This window comes from Bombus terrestris, chromosome 17, assembly GCF_910591885.1.
Source record: "Bombus terrestris chromosome 17, iyBomTerr1.2, whole genome shotgun sequence".
Classification (NCBI taxonomy): domain Eukaryota; kingdom Metazoa; phylum Arthropoda; class Insecta; order Hymenoptera; family Apidae; genus Bombus; species Bombus terrestris.
The window spans coordinates 1,880,065-1,902,126 of NC_063285.1; the positions used below are offsets into that span (position 1 = coordinate 1,880,065).

At 39.9% G+C, this 22,062-nt stretch overlaps 2 protein-coding genes across 8 annotated transcripts in view; one reads left to right on the plus strand and one right to left on the minus strand.

Moving 5' to 3' along the window:
• LOC125384634 (GDP-D-glucose phosphorylase 1-like) overlaps nucleotides 1-22,062 on the minus strand; it is a 231,422-nt gene that overhangs the window by 36,840 nt on the left and 172,520 nt on the right. The gene's annotated exons all lie outside the window — the stretch shown is intronic.
• Nucleotides 1-22,062, plus strand: part of LOC125386762 — a 44,283-nt gene that overhangs the window by 5,252 nt on the left and 16,969 nt on the right. The window contains exon 2 of the mRNA XM_048413892.1: nucleotides 15,585-15,741. Coding sequence (XP_048269849.1) covers nucleotides 15,713-15,741 — 29 coding nt within the window. The 5' untranslated portion in view covers nucleotides 15,585-15,712. The remainder of the gene's footprint in view (nucleotides 1-15,584; nucleotides 15,742-22,062) is intronic.

Consider the following 22,062-nt stretch of genomic DNA (forward strand, 5'->3'; position numbering starts at 1 on the left):
TCTTCGATTCCATCAGCGATTAGCACGAGCTGTAATTGGAAAATAATATCATTTAGGATTCAATAAAATCGTCGAAAGTATTAGTAGAGTACATTTGTTGACAGAAAGTAAGACAGAAATATTTTGGCAATTGTTTGAAATGCTCAAAGTTTTCGCCGACTAGTGGTAAAATCGAAGGATATTTGCGTAGTTGAGAAAAGGTAACGTACCTTTTCAAACGGTTATGCCCATGCCAGTCGACAAAGACATAAAAGGTTGGTGTTTACCAATATGAGTTTTCATGACGAAATATTTTAGAACTTAAAGTAGACCCAGACGAGTAATTAGCAATCGAGACTTTTGTTTTCTCGACTGGGCCATTCAAAGAATTCCTAACTAATAATGCGGTCGAACATGTTACATTCGGTACTCCACAGGCAAACGGAACACCGATGCTGGCAAAATTGTCGGAAACACCCGGGAAATGGCAGTCTTGAGTCTAGAGTCCAGTCGAATTCGCCTAGAACAATACAATTTGCAGGTCAACGGGAGAAAGTCTTTCGCAATTGTTGTTTGAAATAAATCAGCTTGGCTTCATTAAGCGACAGGAATAAGTGACAAGCCTGAGCAAGAAAATGAACGCGTCTACGACAGAAAACATAAAAATGCGACAGGGTATCAAAATCGACGATACGTGATGATCGGATACGTGATTCGGACGTCGCACCGGGAGTAGATAAGGAATTGGTACCGAAATTTGAAAGCCCCTACGTTATTAAAAAGATTTTAGAGAAAAATAGATATGTTGTTACAGATATAGGTGGGTTTTAATTAACACGTATGCCCTTTACAGGAATAGTAAGAGTCGATCAGATGAAATTTTGCATTTCAGAGGATAATTAACAATTAATAATTCGATTATTTATAAAGCACACCTTCTGTCATTTTACTTTTGTATTTGCGTGATTACCTCGAAAATGAAGGTAAATTCGCCGGCGATATTTTCGATATGTGTGTATACCCATGCGATATACATAGGTTAAGAATATATTTTTGTAATATTTATCGGAAATCCGTGTCTACGTATGCATCGCATTATTTTAGATTTATTGTTACATCAGTTTTGGTTTGATTTTGCCGTCGGAATATCTTGCATTTTATTTGACTACATCGTACTGACAAGCTCTGTTTGGATTCGTTCTGTAGTTCGTATTTCTTTCGTTTATGTTAATGAGAAGTCGTAAATTCGTGACTATTATCAAGGTCGTCACTATTGTCAGGAATGGCTGTAGACGGTTATTTTACGACTTTCTCAATTAGCCTCTTTGGAAACTTAGAGACAGTCCAGACCATCACGAGCTCTGAAACAGTTAAGCATCCCTAAATATGCCCTGACCGTTTTTCCATCGTATTGTGTGCTAAACGCTTCAGTTGAAATCCAGGCATCTTTGTAAAGTTTTAACCCTTCTCCTTACACTTTGTACTCATCTTAACAATAAAGGTTATCTTTATATATGTATTTAGGATATGTCTATATATTGTAGTATCTTTAATTTTGCGCCACCTTCGAAAAGGTTGCGGTATATATAATATGCTGTTTAGTAAGTGAATGAGTAATCCTAACTATTGTTATACGTGCGTATAAATAAAATATAAATATGGTTGACATTATTTAATTCTTGTAATATTCCTTATTTGTATAAATACAAAGAAAATTATTTGTCACTTTGCAATGCATTTCAAAATTGATAATATTTCTTTGGAAAAGATTTTTCATCTTATTATACATTCTTTAGTGTAGCGACCAATAATACAGGGTGAACGTAAAACGGTTTTCATTGTTATTGATAAGGCGGTAATTTCTTTCTATCTATTTATTACTCTTGTTTCGTTTCTTTATACTTATTAATGAATAAACAATTGTGTGGGCTATCCAGTGCTGTATGCGAATAAGGAATAAACCAGCTATACTGCGCCAGCAGTATTATACTTTGAACAGTGACAGAGAAGGATATTTCTATAACTTAATAGTGCGTCAGACATCACTTCGCGGCGAACAGATTTCCGTCGAAAATGAATAATTCGCAGAAGATCGTATCCTGTGACGATTTATGCCGACTAAAGAATATACAATGACCACTTAGATTTATATGTCGGGTTATCGTTAGAAATTTTAGGCGTGAAATAATTAATAAGTATAACGAAAGCTATTGACAATGTTCCTGGGCTCAATAACGAATCCACGGTCAACGGGTAAACTCTTTGTACAATGGAATACATTTTGTAGCACGCAGACACGTTAACTCAGACGCTGGGTTACTTTCAGACTGACAGCCAAGACGATGACAGTAAACTCTCTAAGGTGATTGCAAAATAAAAGACAGATACAGTCACATATGTCAAATACATATAGATCGGGAATATCAACAAATTCCCAAGCGCCGTAACTAGGCAGTCCCGCGTAAACCAGCATTGCTCCTGATCGAGACTTGATTGCTTATACAGCGTATCCCTCAACATCGGTACCTCCTCTGTAAGACATTTCGTTCATCCCGTGACCGTGGCTACGTTCGGCGACCAGTTACGTCACCTCGAGCCCAAGTATTGGGGATCTTCCTAAAGAAAGGCCCGATGTCCCTACATCTCCGACATATATAAAGATTGACGTTACTGTCGTTGAAATATTTGGGATAATTTTGTATCTGTCTGTTTCCCCTTGCCTATTGAGAAAGGCACTGCTATAACCGCGTGACAGGACAAAAGTTTGAACAGGAGGAACGAAAGTGACGTCATAAAAGATAGTTGATTGTTGATGAGATCTCAATGGTATCTTACGAGAATTTGCGAATAATTCATTTAAGACTGCAAGAATTCAAGATATATAAAAAAATATTTGGTGACAGAAATGTATTTCTCTTCGATGACATCTCTTTCATGCGATTATTCCCAGCAAAAGAACATTGTTGTATTGTATAAAAACAGTGGTGTGCTGTAAAGATTAATTTATAGTACCAAGTTTCATTCTGCGAACTCATCATTAATATGAGGTAAAAGGATGATACAGAGTTTATCGACCTATTAGATAATTTACAGTTTGGCGAAATAACAACTTCTGAGTTTGAAATACTATGAGTGCGAAGGAGTGATATATAGCAGTAAGAATATTCCAGATAGTAAGATTCGTAGACGAATATAACACAAAAATGATTGATGAATTAGCGAAATTACGTCGTGTGTACGTTATTCATTGAGTAGGCGAGAGTCGGGAAGCAGCTACATGCGAGAAAAAAACTTCCGAAAATATTATTCATGCAGATGTAAATAATCATGGATAACTGTTGCATGCAATAACATTAGCCGAGGGATCACGAGTTATGTTGCGACGAAACATACCAATTTCCGTTGGTTTGATAAACGACGCAATGGGAATGGCAAAGAAATTTATTTGTCAGAAATTTATTTGAAGAGGTCAGCTGAAAGTGAGAGAATTGGAAGCAGATTCAAATATGCTGACGGCTACATTCCCATATCTCCAGTAATAGCAATGTTTCAACTGACGAAATGTTACGGAGATGTTGAATAAAGAATGTCATCGCTTGTGCTAAGCTGGACAGTAGCGGTACACAGATTACAAATGGCTATAATAGATAGGACCGTAATTGATCTTGGCAAAGAGAATTTTGCAAAAGTGCAAATCTATGCCGCTTCTAGTCGTGTGGAAAGTTTAGGCAGCTTGGACATATCTGATCTAGCATCGAATGAAATTTTTAACAAACCATGTGACGAAAGAGCACTTGCAGCGACCAGTTTCCATGGAGAAACGCTCAGACACAAAGAAATGAAATTGGCGAATAATAACATATCATTCGCAATAACAATAGTTAAGAATGGAAAAGTAGGAAATTTGCAAGCTATCTCTACAAGACGTATAAGATTACGTCACAATAGCTTAATTCAATCCAAAGTAATCAATAAACCTTTAAAATTCTATCTTGCTTTTGGCATCTAATGTGAACAAATGGTTATTTATAACAGTGTCCTCTGCGGGAACCAATGCGGCTTCGCAAATCGTGCCCAAAGACGAGCAGGTTATTATCCGCTAACTGTGAGAGGGCGATTGCGAAAACCGGTAGGCGTTTTCAGCTACTGAAGATACCGTAACTCGTTGCGATTCTTTCAACCGCAGCAGGGTCGAAGGTTACAACAGCGAATAGTTGTTTGTAGATATTTGCTATTATTAATTATTATATCAGGAAATCAGAATTTATATTTCAAACGAATATATATTTCAAATCGAATTTATATTTTCAAAATAACGCCCTTGTAAGTTGGTAATAAGTTGAACGCCCTTCGCCGACAAGAGGTCGGATTGATAGCTCGTCTACGCACTACCTCAAATTCTCTTGCAGCCGCCTCATTCTCGCTTTTGGTTCGCTTCTTAGAACTCGCGACAGAATTTGTTTGTACAACTCTATAATTCGCGCGATCCTCGCTGCATCCTACAAAAACTTCATCGCAACCGTCCATGTCGTTTCCACCCGACGCTATTGCGGTTATGTTTGTCGCAACCGATTCATCTAACGAAATTTTGTTCATTACGACGGTGTCCTTGAGACAAGCACTCGTGGGAACTACAACTGCCTGCTTGTGTCGACACGAGATAGATCTACCTCACGCGCTCCCGTCTCTATGTCTACTTTAAGGACCTCTGGAAACCCATCGGAATTCTCGTTTTTTATTCTACTAATGGAGATATCTCCCCTCTTCATGTTTATCTCAACGGTATCCAGGAAGTCTGTACCTATCAACAACGAGTGTTGCATCGCAGTGTTCGGAACTACGTGTATCGTTATATGATACAATTCACCGTCTATAATAATATCTGTCGGAAATTTCCCGAGCGTAAAATTTCTTTTAGACCCGATACTGTGAAATTCAATAATGTCTCGACTTAATTTGGGCGCTCCGATTCTTACATACTGATTATACCGCATCAAGGTTAACTCGCTACCGGTGTCTACCAGCGCGCTCAGTTCGAAATTTCCGATCTTCACGACTTTACCACGCTTCGTCGGTAACAATCGAAACACACTACCAACCTCTTTAATGGACTCGCTCAGATTGTCGCACCTCGATGCAATGTATCCGTATTCTCTACACTTGAAACATTTAGGTCCCCTCGACTTGTTCGGACACTCTGCACACACGTGTTCTTCATCACCGCAATTATAACACCTTTTATACTTCCTTACATCTTCCGACTGCTTGTATCTTCCATTGTCCTTAGCTCTCACCGGTCTCATAGTTGACTCTGCTATACGGGATTCTTGTTCCTCATAGATGATAAGATTTTCTTTTAGCTCTTTTATTGATTTAGCCCCGTACAATATTGTTTTATTGACTTCTTTGTCTCTTATTCCATCTATGATGTACCTTATCTTTGCTGCTTCTTCCATATTCATTTGACTGGCTATACCAAGCATTCGGTACATGTACGCTGTACATCCTTCGTCGTCTCCTTTTTTTTTTTTTTTGTTTCCTGCAGTTTCCGGTGTATTTGCCAAGTGTTAAATTTTTTCGAAAACTCCCTTATCAGACCTTCTTTTAACTCGCGCCAAGTTCTAGCATGGCACTCATAATTCACAAATATTTTTGCCGATCCGTTCATCAACTTTTTTGCATAAATTACCTTTTATTCTTTTGTCCACCTACATATGCTTGCAGTTTCTTCGAACGCCTCGAACCATTGATTAATATTTTCGTTGTTTTCGCCTGTAAAAACTTCTAAGGCGTCTTGGACATCCTGAAAACTTACTGTTGTATACCTACGTGCTTTCCTACGGAATTTGTCAGGTTTTTGATATACACCTCGCACGTTCCTTTTGCTTTCTCTTTCGTCTTCTTCGTCGTCTTCAGTTTCGCTTTCGTCGTCGTTCTCTTCTTCCGACGACGTATTCTCTTCTTCCATCGCCGCCTGTAGTCTCACACGTAGTTCAGCTTTTCTTCCTCTCGTCTCTAGCCCCATACTAGCAAGACGTTCTCTTAATTCTTTTGTCCTAAGCTTCTCGAGATCTTCGTCTTCATCTCGATCACGCTTAGTTTTTGGTATTGCCCCTGAACCTTGCTTCTCCGTGGTCTTTTTACCGTTTGCTGGCTCTTTAGGACTTGGTTGTCCAGTACTATATGCTCGACTTAGCCTGGCAACCAACACTGACCTTGCACCAGATATTGGTAGATTTAACTGTGCAAGCTTGTTTCTTAATTCTTCCAGCGTTAGATTTTCCTCACTTGAAAACTGTTCTTCTTCACAATTTGCCATTTTCAACTCTTTTCTTTTCAGCACGAGTAGTTCCGTAAAACGTGTCGTTCTCTGTCTGGTTTCAATCCCGGATGAGCCCCCAAAATGTAGTATCGGAAAGGATAGGATTAGGATAATTTAGATTTGTAAAATTCTCCTAATGCTATTTATTTAAGATAAATAAAAATAACAGAGATTTATTGGACAGAGAACGATAAATGTTCAACTTGAACTAAACGCAAAAATCTTATTCTACTCAAATCACTCTCGCAACTCTATAACTCTAACAACTAAATCTCTCAAGAACGCTAGCAACTCTGGCAACTCCGCTGACTCTTTCAACTCTACAACTCTACTCCTCCGCTTCTCGACTAACTCTGACCTCTCGATAAAACGTTCTCACCTCTCGATCAACGTTATTTTGTCCTTTTCCTAATCCGGTCCTGTTTTCGTGCCGCAAGGACTAGATGACTTTAGTCAATAGGTTTTTCTCTTATGTAAACCAACAGCCGAAGGTCAGACGACAATGTTTTGGTTTGTTTCTAACCAGGTTTTTTCCTCACGATACTACAATACACATGTATATATATATATGTCGGAGATGAAAGAACACCGGAACCCCTCCCTGGATTCGCGGGAATACCGTAACGTTGTAACTTAGATTAAACAAATGCCGCTCCGACTATTCGAGATTTATGATCATGAGCTTGGGCTCGAGGCGACAATCAGTCGCCGAACGTAGCCGCGGTCAAAGGGATGAACGTTTTATCTAACAAAGGCACAGAGTAACTCTATACCTCTCCTTAAAAGAAATAGTCGTAGCGACACGTGGCAGTAAATACTTCAATAGTTTCTATCCCGCGGCCCGCCACACGCAGATTTTGTCCTCCGGGTAAGATGATCACCGGGTGTCGGCATGCCTTTGCGGCGTATGTTTAGCTAACGTGAGGACCCGCTATAGATCTTAAGATTTAGTCAAGCGAAGTCCGTCAAATAGACTTTGTTGCAACTACGGGAAGATAGGAGAAACCTATCCCCCACGAGCGTTGCCCCCCGTCAACAACCTCCCCTCAAGGGCGGCCAGCATCTCTTTCAAAACGCCGATATGGAGATCGACCAATTAGCAATAGCGCTAATTTCCCTCTCCTTCGGAACGAAAGCTTTCTTTGACGAATCCGAGGATCTCATATCCTTAGACCCACCCAATATAGTTTTCCTCGACGACATCGTCGAGACGGAGAGGCATTCTTTGGTACGTATGTATATATATATATATATATATATATATATATATATATATATATATATGTCCGATATAAACGAATCCCTATTGGCGCTAGACGTGATCATCATGCAATAGAGGAGATATTTACTAGTGCAAATATGACTATGAACGAATTGGACAAGTAATCGCGATAATTAGGTACTCGAGAAGCTAATGACAATGATCCTAGGCTCACTAACGAATCCGCGGTCAAGGGGATGACGAACTCTACTTTTCTTCAGCGTCTAAGTTGTACTCAATGTTAATGCACGAGGCAATCACTACGTATCTGAGAGTTACTTGAATCGTCTTTGCGATCGTACCGGAGAGTGGTTCTCCATCACGGTAACGCTGTCGAGGAAAATTATGACGGGTGTGCCTAAGGGCACGAAATCATCGGATTCGTGGAGAAAAGCCTTCATTCGGAAAGTGAGGGAAATCGGCGTTACTGTTAATTGGTCAATTTCCATGTTGGTGGTTAGGGAAGGGTGCTAGTCGCCCTTAAGAGAAAGTTCGAGAAGAGGAAGCGTCGTTCGTGAGAAAATAGATTTCTCCTATTTTCTCGTAGTTGGGACGAGGACTGTTTGTCGGTTTGAAGGACTTTAGTTAAACAGATCTTAAGATTTATAGCAGGTCCTCAGGCTAGCTGAACATGTACTGTGGAGACGCGTCGACATCTGGTAATCATCTTACTCAAAGAATAGGGTCTGTGTGTGGCGAGCCACGCGACAGAAACCGTTGGAATGTTTACTGTCGCGTGCCGCTACAATAATTTCTTTTAAGGAGAGCTATAGAATTACTCCATCCCTATGTTAAGTAAAAGCGTTCATTCCGTGGCCGCGGCCACGTTCAGCGACTTGTTGTCGCCTCGAGCCCAATCTCGCTATCACAAATGTCGGACAATTGTAATTGAGTTAAATTATAGAGACTAAAATGTTGGGGGTTTTCCGAAGAATTCCAAAGGGGAGGCCCCGGTGTCTTTTCATCTCCGACGTATATATATCGGAATAGAGAGAAAAAACGCATGGGTGAACGTATTATAGAAATGCTTTATTCAGAAATGTTAGAAATTCGAATTTCCAATGGTTTTTATTCGATAGAATAATGTATTGATAGATGGATTTACTACAGTGGATTAAACGGAAAACGATGATTATTTAACGTGAACTTAATGCAGTAGTATGATATGAGAACTCTCGATTAACGACTCTTGACTCTAGACTTTCAGGTGGCCAACTGAACATCAATGACTGCGGTGCTGAAATATATTGATGGTCGTTAGACCTATTGAAGTTTCCCGACCCTTTCGGTTTATCGGCATTTGCGCTTTATCATCGACATTGTCTGTATTGTCGGTGATCTTTCCGCGGTACTATAATAGAGACCAAAGAAGCCGTTGTAAAGAGGATCGTTGTGCCAAAGACTAAACACTAGAGAAGATTTTTTTTTTTTATTTATTAGAATATTTACAATCAATTCTCGTTGAGAATTTTCAGTAACTTAATTTGGCGTGATACAATGACATGGATTATAATAGCTTTATATTGTTGATTCTAGTAGAACTAAGGATTTAATCTAGTGGGTATTTTCTTTTTAGTCTGCGGATCTGGTCCGTCGTGTCCAGTAGTTGGGTGACTAGTGGGTTGTGGTGGTTGTTGACTCTTGTGTTATATCTGCTTCTGGACTTGTGTATTTCATCTTTGACTGTAGGTATCTTGAGGTCACGGTGGATTATTTCGTTGGTAACATACCAGGGTGCATTTAATAGGGATCTTAGCGTTTTCGATTGGAAGCGTTGGAGTATTTCAACGTTGGAGTTACTTGCTGTTCCCCATAGTTGGATTCCGTAGGTCCAGACAGGTTTTATTACGGCCTTGTGGAGGGTTATTTTGTTCTGTATGTTTAGTTTGGAGCGTCGGCCCGTGAGCCAATAGAATTTTCTTAGCCAATAGAATTTTTCAAAGTTAGCCTCCTGTCCAGGGTCATGCCGAGGTATCTTACGGAGTCCTTGCTTGGGATTATTGTGTTGTTAATGGTGACCTGGGGGCAGGTTTGTTTTCGGAGCGTGAAGGTTACATGGGAGGATTTTTTTCGTTTATTTTAAAACCCCATTTTTGGAACCACTTTTCCATGGAGTCGAGACCTCGCTAGAGAGTAGATGAGGCAATTGCCGGGTCTGCGTGGGTAGTTAATAGTGCTGTGTCGTCGGCAAATGTTGCTATTGTTACCTCGTTAGATATGGGTAAGTCGGCAGTGTAGATGGAGAATAGTAGGGGTCCGAGGACACTACCTTGTGGTATGCCGGATTCTATTGGGAATGTTGCGGAAGTGGCGTCTAGACATTTAACTATGAATTGTCCGTTGGTTAGGTAGGATTTTAAGATGGAGTAGTATGGGTGGGGTAGGATTTTTTTAAGCTTGTAGAGTAGCCCTTCATGCCATACTTTATCGAATGCCTGTTGGATGTCTAGGAATACCGCTGAGCAGTATTTTTTCTTTTCAAGGGTTTGGCTGATCATGTGGGTTATGCGGTGGATTTGCTCTACTGCTGAGTGTTGTTTTCGGAAGCCGAATTGGTGATCTGGGAGTGTTTTCAATTCTTCTAGGAGTGGAAGGAGACGATTCGTGAGCATCCTCTCGAATAGTTTAGACAGGGTAGGTAAAAGACTGATTGGGCGATAGGAGCTGGTTTCATATATTGGTTTACCGGGTTTGGGGATGAGAGTGATTAGTGAGATTTTCCACGCCTTAGGAAAGTGTTCAAGGCGGAGGATGGCGTTAAAGATTGATGCGATGAGTGCAATCCCTTTTATGGGAAGTTCCTTGATTGCTTTATTTCCTATTAGGTCGTGGCCTGCTGCTTTCTTGGGGTTTAGGCGACTGATTGCTTCTATGATCTCTGCAGAAGTGAAGGATTCAATAGGAGGGGACATTTGGGAGGGGGTGTGCTGGTATTCGGTGACGTCCGCTGCAGCTATGGAGGAATGCGGTTGGAATACTTCAGTCAAGTGTTTGGCAAATAGGTTAGCTTTTTCTATAGGGCTACGCGCCCATCCACCCTGTGGGCGGCGGATTGGAGGTATTATTTGTGGGGGGCGCGTGAGTTTCCTGGAGGCTTTCCATAGTGAGTAGTTGGAGTCGGCTGTGGGGGACAAGCTGGCGAGATATTTGTGAAAACGGTCATTATTGTAGTTTTTTATGGTTTTGGATAGTTTTCTAGTTGCGTTGTTTAGTTTGCGTTTGTCCTCCGGTGTTCTATGTGTCTGCCATATCCTTCTTAGTCTACGTTTTTCTGCTATTTTTTTTAATATGTACTGGGATTATTCGTGATTGCTGATGGATGTTTTTGCCGGTGTGGAGAAGCGGATAGCGTTTATTATGCTCGCGTTTAGGTATTCCGTGGCTGCTTCGATTTCTTCATTGGTTTTTAGTGAGGTTGAGGCTGAAGTTGTGTGGGTAAAGACTTCTCTAAAGAGCTGCCAGTTGGTGTGTTGGTTATGAATGGAGCCATTAGGTGTATTCTCGATGATAGTTGAACTGACTGTTACTATCACGGGGGAATGATCAGAGGAGAGATCAGCCGAGGAATTGATTTGGACGTGTCTTGACGAGATATTTTTAGTTATGAGGAAATCAAGGAGATCGGGTATTTTGTTTGTGTCGGTGGGCCAGTGTGTGAGTTCGTATGTGGTAAGGTAGTTGAGGTTGTTGGTTATTATGCTGTTGAGGAGGTTTTTGCCTCTTACTGTAACCAGCCTGCTGCCCCATTGGGTGTGTTTAGCATTGTAGTCTCCTCCGGCTATGAATGTATTGCCCAGGGTGTCCAGGAAGTTGTCGAAGTCTTCTTTGGCGATGGAGTGTCTGGGAGGGCAGTATACAGCTGAAGTGGTGATTGTACCATGACAGTCTTCTATTGCTACGTTTGTTGCTTGGAGGTAGTCTTTCTGGAATGGTGGAAGTTCGTAGTGCTTAATGTTTGATTTGATTATGATTCCGGTGCCGCCGTGGGCCTTTCCGCTGGGGTGTTGGGTATGGTAGAACTTGTATCCGTTTATGTTCAGGTAGTTTTTGTCGGTGAAGTGGGTTTCAGATATGAGCATTATGTCGATTAGCTGGTGTTTTAGGAAGAGTTCTAGCTCAAGTTTGCGTTGCGCTAGACCGTTGGCATTCCACAGAGCTATGCGTCTTGGTTTTATTTTGTGTCGGGGCGTATTAATTTATCCATGATGAGTGTTAATAGCGATAGCAAATTGTTTATTTGCTCTGATTGTTTCTCTATTAGCTTTTCAAGTCTAGAGACGTTGTCTGTATTAGGTGAGATGGGGGCACTATTTTGGGGAGTATCCCTGTGGCTATTTGGTGTATTTCGAGTGCCTTGTACCGCTTGGGCATAGGAGTTTGAGGGAGTGGTGAGTTTGATAGGGCTGGGTGTTTGATTGGTTGGGGGGATTGGGGTAAAGGTGAATTTCGGCGAGCTGGGTGTTTGGTAATTTACCTCTTTTGTTCTAAGTTTGGGGTACTTGTTTGAGTACAGAGTTTTGTAGGCTGAGCAGCCTTTGTAGTTGGCAGGATGATCACCTTGACAGTGGATGCACTTCGCTGGGGTTTCCGGTGATTTCCTGCATTGGTCGGTGGGGTGTGTTCCTGCACATTTGACGCAGCGGAAGGTATGGTTGCAGTATTTCTGCGTGTGCCCGTATCTTTGGCACCTTTTGCATTGCACTATCTCCTTTTTGGTTTGCGGTGGTTCGAGTTTTACGATGGCGTTCATTAGGCGGCTGATGTTGTAGATTTCCTTGTTGTTGGGTTTCTGTTTTAAATCCATGAAAGATAGGGATAGCGGGTCTTTTGTGACTCTATGCCTTATGTTGCTGACATTGGTGACTTCGTGGCCGAGTTTCGATAGTTCTATTTTTAGTTCGTCGATGTCTGCGGAGTGGTGGATGTTTCGTAGCACCACCCGAAAAGGTCTTTCTTCTTTGAGTTGGTAGGTGTGGAAATTGGCGTTCAGGGTCTTAAGTGTCTTGGTGAGCTTCCTGTAGGCTTCTGGATTCGTCGGCAGGATTTTTACTTGGTTGTTGGTTATCTTCAGGTTGTAGTCCTCCTTGGAGATATCTCTCTCTAAGGACTTGATCATTGTCTGGATGTCGATGACATCATTAACAAATATTGGTGGGAGAGGGGGGCTTCTCTGTGCTTGTTGGTTTGGTGGCGGGCCTGCGATTTCCATGGCGTCGTTTGAGGATTCTAGTATTGCGAACCTATTGTGGGTGTTGATTTGTGTTGTTTGCTGTTGGTTTGAGTTTATGTTTGGTGATTCAATTTTGCGTTTTTTCGCCTTATTGGCGTCGTTGGCGCATGGGGATCTGCTGCACTTCTGCCACGGGGGGAGTAGTGCGGGGTAGTTGTAAGTTTGCGTGGGCGAGCCTGGTGGTGATTGCTGGGCCATCATCGAGCTAGCTATTTCAATATAAATAACTAGTCGTGTGGCTATGAGGCAAGGTTCGGGTAGGGGTTAGATGCGTAGGCTTTTCTTCTCTCTGGCGGATAGGAGACACTTGGGAGGATTGGAGCACGTTGTGTTCACTTTCGACGGTTGGGTGACACGTGTTGCTTTCGAACTTCACTGGGCACTAGAGACACGTCTGCACGCTTCGGCACTCAACAGCGAACTGACTAGAGAAGATGTAGAGTTTTTCTAGCAATGAGACTCACTGCAACAATTTGTATTATTACACATTACTCCATAAAATGACTTTTTTATTCTTGATTTTTATCATATTTTAGCTTTAATAATCACCCCTTAAATTTTTTTTACATCTGTAGTCGAACATCCTGTATATAACTCGTTCAGAATAAGGCGCTTGGAACGAATGTAGCTTTCATTTTTATTGGTTTGGGTAGCCTCAATCATAAAAATAGATATGCGTGTCAGCTAAAAACTTTGTATCTACAAATAAGACCATGAGGCATCGTGTGATGGTGAGCGAGTTAGCGGAATAATGCTCTTGCTGCTCTGCAGTCTCAAATATAATTTTCTGAGCAACAAATAGTACAGCATATTCCATATTCTTTTGTGCAAAACGGTGTTGGCATATCCTATGACTAAATATGAGGGAAAAAATGTTGTGTTAATCCATTTCTAAAAAGTTAGAACACAAACGCGAAACAACCGATTAATTTTTCGTTCGATAAAAGATATAGTATCCTCGTTATATTACAAACTTCTCATTGATTTCTTTATATTGATTCCTGACGTACATTAAATCATGTTACATAAATTTCTTCGTTTACAATTAAAAATCACAATTAAAAATCTGGTTGAACCAAAGAATTACTCGACGTTGTTGAGGTGCGACATTGTTGGTACTCGTTGCCTGTTATATTTAAACGAAAATTTCGCTAATTTCGCATCATCATTACAACTTTTTGATAAAAAGTTTATAAGCCTATGTTTATATGATTCTTTTATTCTTAATTATGGAATATGCTGGCAATGTTTTACGATGAGTGAATAGAATACTCTATATTACATGTGTACATATGTGTGTTGAACATTTTGGCTCTACTTAACAAGTAATGTGTTATTGAACGTTTTGTCTGTCATTCGGACAAATGTGAATGCTAAGGCAAAACGACTGACGTCTACATAAACATTTTGTAGTGTAAAGTTAAATTGTTTATCATTTATCTAGTATTTCTATATATTAACCTTTTTTGCCGTTTTCATATTTACAAATAATTTGATATCACATAAATGATCTGTATATATACATATAGAAGCATTATTATGACTAAGAACACGCGAAGCAATTTTTAAAGAAGTAATAGGCTCTTTTAACTGTTTCTTAACTGTACACACAGGGTAGTCGACGAAAGTCGACAAAAAGACGTTGAGATTACCAAATCAATTTTATAGAAATTAGTCACACTACTATTACAAAATAGATTTCAATTGCAAACTGTTGATTACATATACAAATAGCCAAGTTCATGTTGATTGAAAATATTACAATGTTGATTGAAAAAAATTACAACAAAATAATTTTCCAATATCTATGTAAATATCCATGCTTCTCTCTTCCCCTCTTTCTAAGTAAGACAACAAGTAATTTAAAATATTAGCTTTTGTTACAGCCATTACAATAGAAATTTGCTAATAATTGGATTGAGTATTTTTATGCAAATTCATCTTTTTGAGAATATAGATAGGGAGGAAAATTCTTTTATCACATTATACGCACTTTATGTAATTTTACACTTTAAAATTTCCTATGAATACCTAATATGGTCATCTACTGAGAATATTCAATATACGGGATGAAGGTAACCGGAACCACTTCGATCACTGTGCATGTCATGATTTTAGTGACAAATTTTTCAGATATAAGTTGGTTTCAAAGATGCACAGAAGGTCAAGTTTTGTTTTTTGTGAACTGCTCGAATTCAAGTTACTATTTTTAGAGGTATCGCAGTGGCTACAGTTATGCCACTTATAAACTAATGTATTTTTATATGAATAGGTTAATTCTTTTCTATATAGGATTATGAGTTGGATCGACTAACATAATAAAAAGTATATGATTTTATTTAAAAAGATAGATCTGACCTTCATATGTATTTTCGCATTCTCCTACAAAGACACTAATCGCGTCAAATTCTGTCCTCTTTGCAACCATTCAACTTTTATCTGAAATACTTTTCACTAAAATAGTGAAGATGTAGTGATCGAAGTGGTTCCAGCTGTATGACCTGTTCGTGTATGTATATACATACATTTATGCTAAGGGACTGTTTCTTGTGTGTACTTGTACCTCTCATAGGTGAAAATAAATCAACGGTGTAAAGGATCACTTACGATGGTAGAATTAAAAATTTTCGCGCGAGATTAAGAAATTATGTGCCTGTTTCTGTAAGCAATTCAGCTATCGAGTATAAGGCGATGTGACCAATTCGTCAAAAATCGTGTCGAATAAATTGTCTGTTCTTAGCCTAAATCTTCTAGATAAATGCAACTGTATGAATTTGTATGAAATATTTTAGGAGACCACATTTCTATATGTTATACGGATCCATTGTGGGGTACTGCAAACAGAAGACACCATCTTCTTAAAACAAAATTTTTTGAATGTACTTGTGATCGATGCAAGGATCCCACAGAATTTGGAACAATGTTTAATGCTTTAAAGTGCAATCGAATGTAAGTTAAGTTAAAAATTAAGTCTTATAGAAATTATTATGAAAACGAAGAATGGATTACTATAAATAAAAATATTTTCCCACTTTACAATATTGTACAGAACTGATGCAAGTACAGTAGAGTCTTCTTTATGCGAATTTATAAGCAGATATACTCTTCGGATAATGGAATTTTCTGATACTATAACAATCATTATTCTCGTGTAAAATTTCATTTATTTCAAATACAAATTAAGATTAATCGATAGCTTCTCTAAATATTGAATATCAATATCTTTTTGACTGCTAAGTCACGTAATTCTTTCAACATAAGTAATTACATCGCAGCGGAAGACTTCACACACATACAAAGCACACGCTATAGGATTCAAGAATTAACACACCTCGAAGTAGAACACTAGAAACATTTACTAGAACTAGTGATCTCAACATATTATTCACAGGAAGACCAACACACTGGCAGACGGATCTAAACAAAATTCCTGACTTGCTTAATTTTGCAGGTATAAAAGGAGTAAACGCAAACAAATTAAAAGTAAGATGGGAGCTTGGCTCCCATCATACACCGTTAATAATACAATACGCAAGCAAACTAATACTTTATAACAAATCAGAGTCGCTTTGCAATAGAAGCATCAAATGGCAAACATAAAGAACTAATCAAGAGCGAAATCAACTGCAATATTCCATTGAAAACACCTGAACGCATCGAACAGGCAGTAACAACATTGACAGAAATTATGCAAGAAGCAGCAGGGGCAACTATTACTTATAAACCAAAAGAAACCAAACATCCTTGACAAAATCAGAGAAAAAAGGAAAGCGAAAGTAAAATGGCAAAAACATAGAACATGTGAAAACAAAAAACATCTATACAAACTTGCAAAGGAAATAAAAAGTAAAATAAAAGATCATAATAGTAACGAATTCTCAAAATTCATAGAAACACTCTCAGTGGAAAGCCACGAACAAAATAAAGAAGCCAATAAAAATAATCCCAGCAATTAGAAAAGCAGATAACATATGGGCCTGAAGCAACGAAGAGCAAGCTACAGGATTGTTCAACCACCTTTGTAACACATTTACTCTATATAATATTAACAACAGTAAAACCAAATATCATTGAGACGAAGATGCGCAAAATACTAGTAGCTCAACTGACAAGCACCGTACCATACCTAATACAACAGTTCAAGAAATGAGAATCATAATGAAGAAAACAAAAAACAATAAAGCATCAGGAGTCGACCCAATCTATGGTAAAATCTTGAAAAACCTTCCCCCAAAAGCAATACGTTTAATCATAATAATGTTCAATGCAATTTTAAGAATTCAATACTTTCCTAATCTATGGAAGTTAGCACAGATCATAATGTTAGTTAAACCAGGCAAAAACCCACACCAAACTGTATCTTACAGAGCAATATCACTACTTCCAGTGTTTTCCAAAATAGTAGAGAAAATAATATAACCAACAATAGAACAAGAAAAATTAATACCAGATTACCAATTTGGATTCAGAAAAAAACACTCCACGATAGAGCAAAAGGCACAGGCTCGTCAACGAAATTTTACCAGCAATAGAAAGGAAACAATACTGTACAGGCTCCTTCATGGGCATTGCGAAAGCATTTGACAAAGTGAACCATGAAAGCCTCTTACAAACAATCAAAAAACACTTCCCGGAATAAATCCACCACTTACTCAAATCATACCCAAGCAACAGAACCTTTATAGTAAAAATAAAGGATGTATATTCTGAAGTAAAAGACGCTGCCTGAAGGCAGGGGTACCGCAAGGAAGCGTCTTAGGCCCAATATTATACACACTATACACGGCCGGCATACCAACAACTACCAACAGCAAAATACAGACATTCGCGGACAACACGGCTGTGCTAGTCAGGCATACTAATCCAGCAACAGTAGCTACATTACTACAAGAGCACATCACAAAAATAGAAAAGTGGCTACAAGATAAACAAATAAAAGCAAACCTCAATAAATGCCACCATATTACATTTACACTAAGAAAACAGAAACCACCAAATATCCAATTGACTGGCACGCACATAACACAAACAAGGCAAGTTAACACGTTGACGCCGGCGCCGATATTCAGGGTTTTCTCTATGATGTGGCGCCCGACTGCACGGTCTGCTTCGTACGGCTGCGCAGCGCCAGATTAGACTGTTCAGCACTGTTAATTTATAGCAAAATTACAAAAGCTATACGATTCCTGTTGGGTTCAATGAATTCCGTGGACTTCAACTAATACATTGATATAGAATAGTTTGGCAATATCAATTTGCAGATATCTATAAATATTAAGTAAAGCTGATGGGACCAACTTTGACCCTAATTTTGGAGTACTCTTTTCGATTTTTCTCAAACAGTAGAGATCTGACGCGAATTCCGACTATTGCAACGTATACCAAACAGTGCAAATAAACCAACTACTTTGCATCATTAGTCTACATCCACCTTGAGCGGTAATATTGTTCAAGGGGCGCAACCTCAAGATAACAGTTGCGCCTGACTCATCGCCGTCTAATTGATAGGTCGCAACAAGTTCTGTATCAAATTCTTACAATTAGCAGTCACTAAATTGAATTAAGGAAAGAATACATTGTATACGAACACCAATACAATATGTACATGCCTGAAACAGAAAAGGGCACCTATTACTGAGAAGTATCATGTTGGAATAGCAGAACGTTCGAATAGTACTGTATTCGGATAACGGATGTTCAGATAAAGAAGGCTCTACTGTAATAGAATTTAGAAAAGGAAGCACAATTTCGTAATTGTTTCTATATTCGCGGAGATATAGAGGATGTTTCAAACTATTACATTATATTTCGAATATAAATCTTTTAACACTTAGCCAACCGGCGCGCGTCACAATGAATTATACGTTTCCACCGCGCATTTTTCCAAGTATCGAGGACCAATATTCAGTACATAAGTAACAAAAAGGTCTAAAAATTATTTAAGTAATTAATTATATTTTGTGGTAATGATTTTATTTAACGATTTCACATATTGTTTATGCAATACATCATGTTTAAAAGTATAAAAAAATATAGGTAATATTAAAAACGTTCAAGACGATTAAAGATAAATAACACAACTTGAACGTGAAATTAAAAATTCATAATGCATTTTAATATTTTTCTACAATGTAGTATCGTTCGATCATAACTCTATTTAGTCATAACGGATAGTGTAACTTTTTAATTAATTTTAACACCACTAAATTGGCGTATTTTGTTATATACTGTACATTATAAAAGCAGAAAAAGTGGCGCAATTAATTGGGAACAATTCCAGGTAAACAATAACTGATAATAACAGCGAAAAAATAAAACACGTTGCTAAAGCCAAAAAGGGAGGTCTCCCTATTCGGTTGCCTAAGTGTTAAAAAGCTTGTATCATACAATTTCATGGTTACGGGAAATGCTTACAAAATTATTTATCTCAAAGTTTAACTTGTGATGCATATATCAATACTTTATCCTTATTTGATGTAAGAACAAATGTTTGTATTTGTAAAATGTATCCGAAGTATGCCACAGATATATCCGGAAAATATTTCACATCACACACTTCTTGACCGACGTCTGTGTTTCGCTATTTCAATTTGTTATATCCCAGTTAATATTTTTTATTACTATGATATCTTCTTCTATCTGCCAACAAAACAAATATTACTAACAAACGAGGAAGATCGCTTTGATATAACTGATCAAAATGTAACATACGAGTTAAGAGAATGCGAAGATTAGAGATTCGGGTCAGATCATTGTTTTCCTTTTTAAGGGGGTATTTTAGTCTAGAGGTATGAATTTCGAGCGATTTTTGAAGCTCTGTACAAACGAAACAAAAAATATTTTTGCTATCCATTTTTTTATGATTTGTATCTTGATATTTTAAGATTACATAAAAAATTAACCGAAAAAGACTAAAAATTCACAAAGTTATGAGCTGGCAAAGTGGAGGTCCAAAGAAAGGGTGTCCTGGCGTGCATGATATCGACCCTTCTGGTCGTCTGAAACAAAAAAGCTGAACGGATTCTTAATTAGAATAGATTCGACTATAGTATGAACCTTGGAAGAGTCAACAAATTATTTTTTCACAAAATGGCGGCCGTTTGAAAATAATTTTCCTTTTTGGCATGTTTTTTGGCAATTCCGAATTTTTTTAAAATAGTAAAATTAAAAATTTTAATCCGACCATGGTTGAGGCGATAGAAAAATATATAAAGAATATTCGCACCAAATTTCAAATAAATCGATTTATTGGAACTTGAGATATCGTGCATGTCAACTTGAAAAAAGTAATTTTGAGAAAAACGCGTTTAAAGTTTTGAGACAAGTTTACTCGGTCAACAGTCCTACCCAAGCAGCCGAGATAAACGGACGTGCGAAACAGTGCTTCAGTGAAAGTGCGGCAAGTGGGAAAAGAAACAAACTTTGGGGATGGCGGTAAGCAGAACGGACACGTGCACGTCGCTCCGTAGGCATAACCGAAATATCTGGGTATATTAAAGAATTCGGGCGGAAAGTGCACGAAAGTGAAGTTTCTAGTGCTCCGGAATGAGTGGGAACACAAGAGATAGGTGAGCTCGCTGGTATAAAAGCGAGAGAAACGATTGAAAGTGCTGTGTGTGAAAAGTGTGGTTAGGGGCAGAGCGGGGGCCATCTTGGGTCGCGCGACCGAAGCGGCACCGTGCGGGCTACCTGGGTAACCAAGGAGTGGTGGAGAGCGCCCCCGTGGAGGGCCAGTCAAAACTCCCCGCGTCGAACAGACACGAATCGCATACACGCGGAAGTATACAGTGGGATTATACGACGACCGGCTAAGTCGAAGGACATCCATCTCAAACATACATATATTATATATATATATGTATATTAAGACACAAACACAATAATGGACAAGTACTGTAAGTCGAGTAAACTTACGGCTCAGGGGGTTTCGGAGCTTCCAGGCCCCGTCGGGGATTCGAATAGCGTCCCAGGCTCGACCCGACGGTCACCCAACGACTGGACGAACGGCGAGGGGAAGGTCGATCCCAGGGCCTCCCCTCGTTCGGTAAACACGACCGGGGACCAAGAAACATCCGCAGTTGTCACAGAGGAAAAGACGTGCACGAAAAGCACTAGAAGATACCTCGAATTTGATGAAGACATCGCGGGAATCATCGAGGATGTCGAGATGCCAATGCAGGCACTCAAGGATAAGACACCACCCACCGAAAAGGCGACCCGAATCGCCAAGGAAAAAATCTTCAAAGGTGACAAGATCACCAGATATATGAGAAAGTCCCCAGTGGAGGGGAGCGAGTGCAAGAAAACGAGAAGCCTGGCCAGGAGCCAGCCGAGGGCAACGAGGGACGAAGCGGCCAGCACCTCGGAGCTAGACACACCGGCGGAAATGTCGGACAGCGGCAGCGAAGCGGCGGCACCAAGGGAATGTCTCAGGAGGAAGGCCATGGCGAACAGAGCAACGGCCGAGACCGAAGGCAACGACGAGGACAGTATCGTCATTAAGATGAGCGAATGGAAGGCGATGACGGAAATCATCACAGAAGTCTTCCGCGAAATCCAATACATAGGTAGCAGACTCTACCTCATGAGCAAAAAGGATACCGACATCAAGAAAAGGAGGGACGCCATCAGTAAAAAAGCGATCAAGCTCCACTCGATGTTGGACGAGATGAGGCTCAAGAGGAACGCGAGGACAGTCGCGGCCACCAGGATGACCACCCCTCCGGGGAGGAGTGAGGAGAAGGAAGGAAAAAGGAAGGAGATATCGGCCGTCGAGGGGAAGGGCGACACCAAGAGAAAGAGACCAACGACCGTGGAGGCCTCATACGCAGGAGCCTGTGCCGGCAACAGCTCGGCAAAAGCGACTACGGAATGCACGGACAGCGATGTAATGGAAGACTGGATCCCTGTCCGCGGAAGGAGAGGAAAAGGAACAGACACGCCGACGGTGGTCAGGAAGGCGAACGCAGGAAGGGTGGCATTGGACAAGCCAAAGAGGCCGGAGGGACCGAAGAGGATACGTAACAGACCCGAAGCCATCCTCGTCAAAGGAGGGCAGGACAAGGAGTGGTTCCAGGTCTACAAAGACGTGATGGGGGAAAGGGAGACCCTAAAAGAGAGCTGTGGGATTAGGAGGACCAGAACAGGTGACATCCTGATCGAGCTGAAAGCAGGTAGCAACGCCAAAAAGACCGCGGCGGATATGAACACGGCGCTAAGAGGCAAGGTGAGAGCGCTACCAATGCGCGACAAGACCTCCGTAGAGATCAG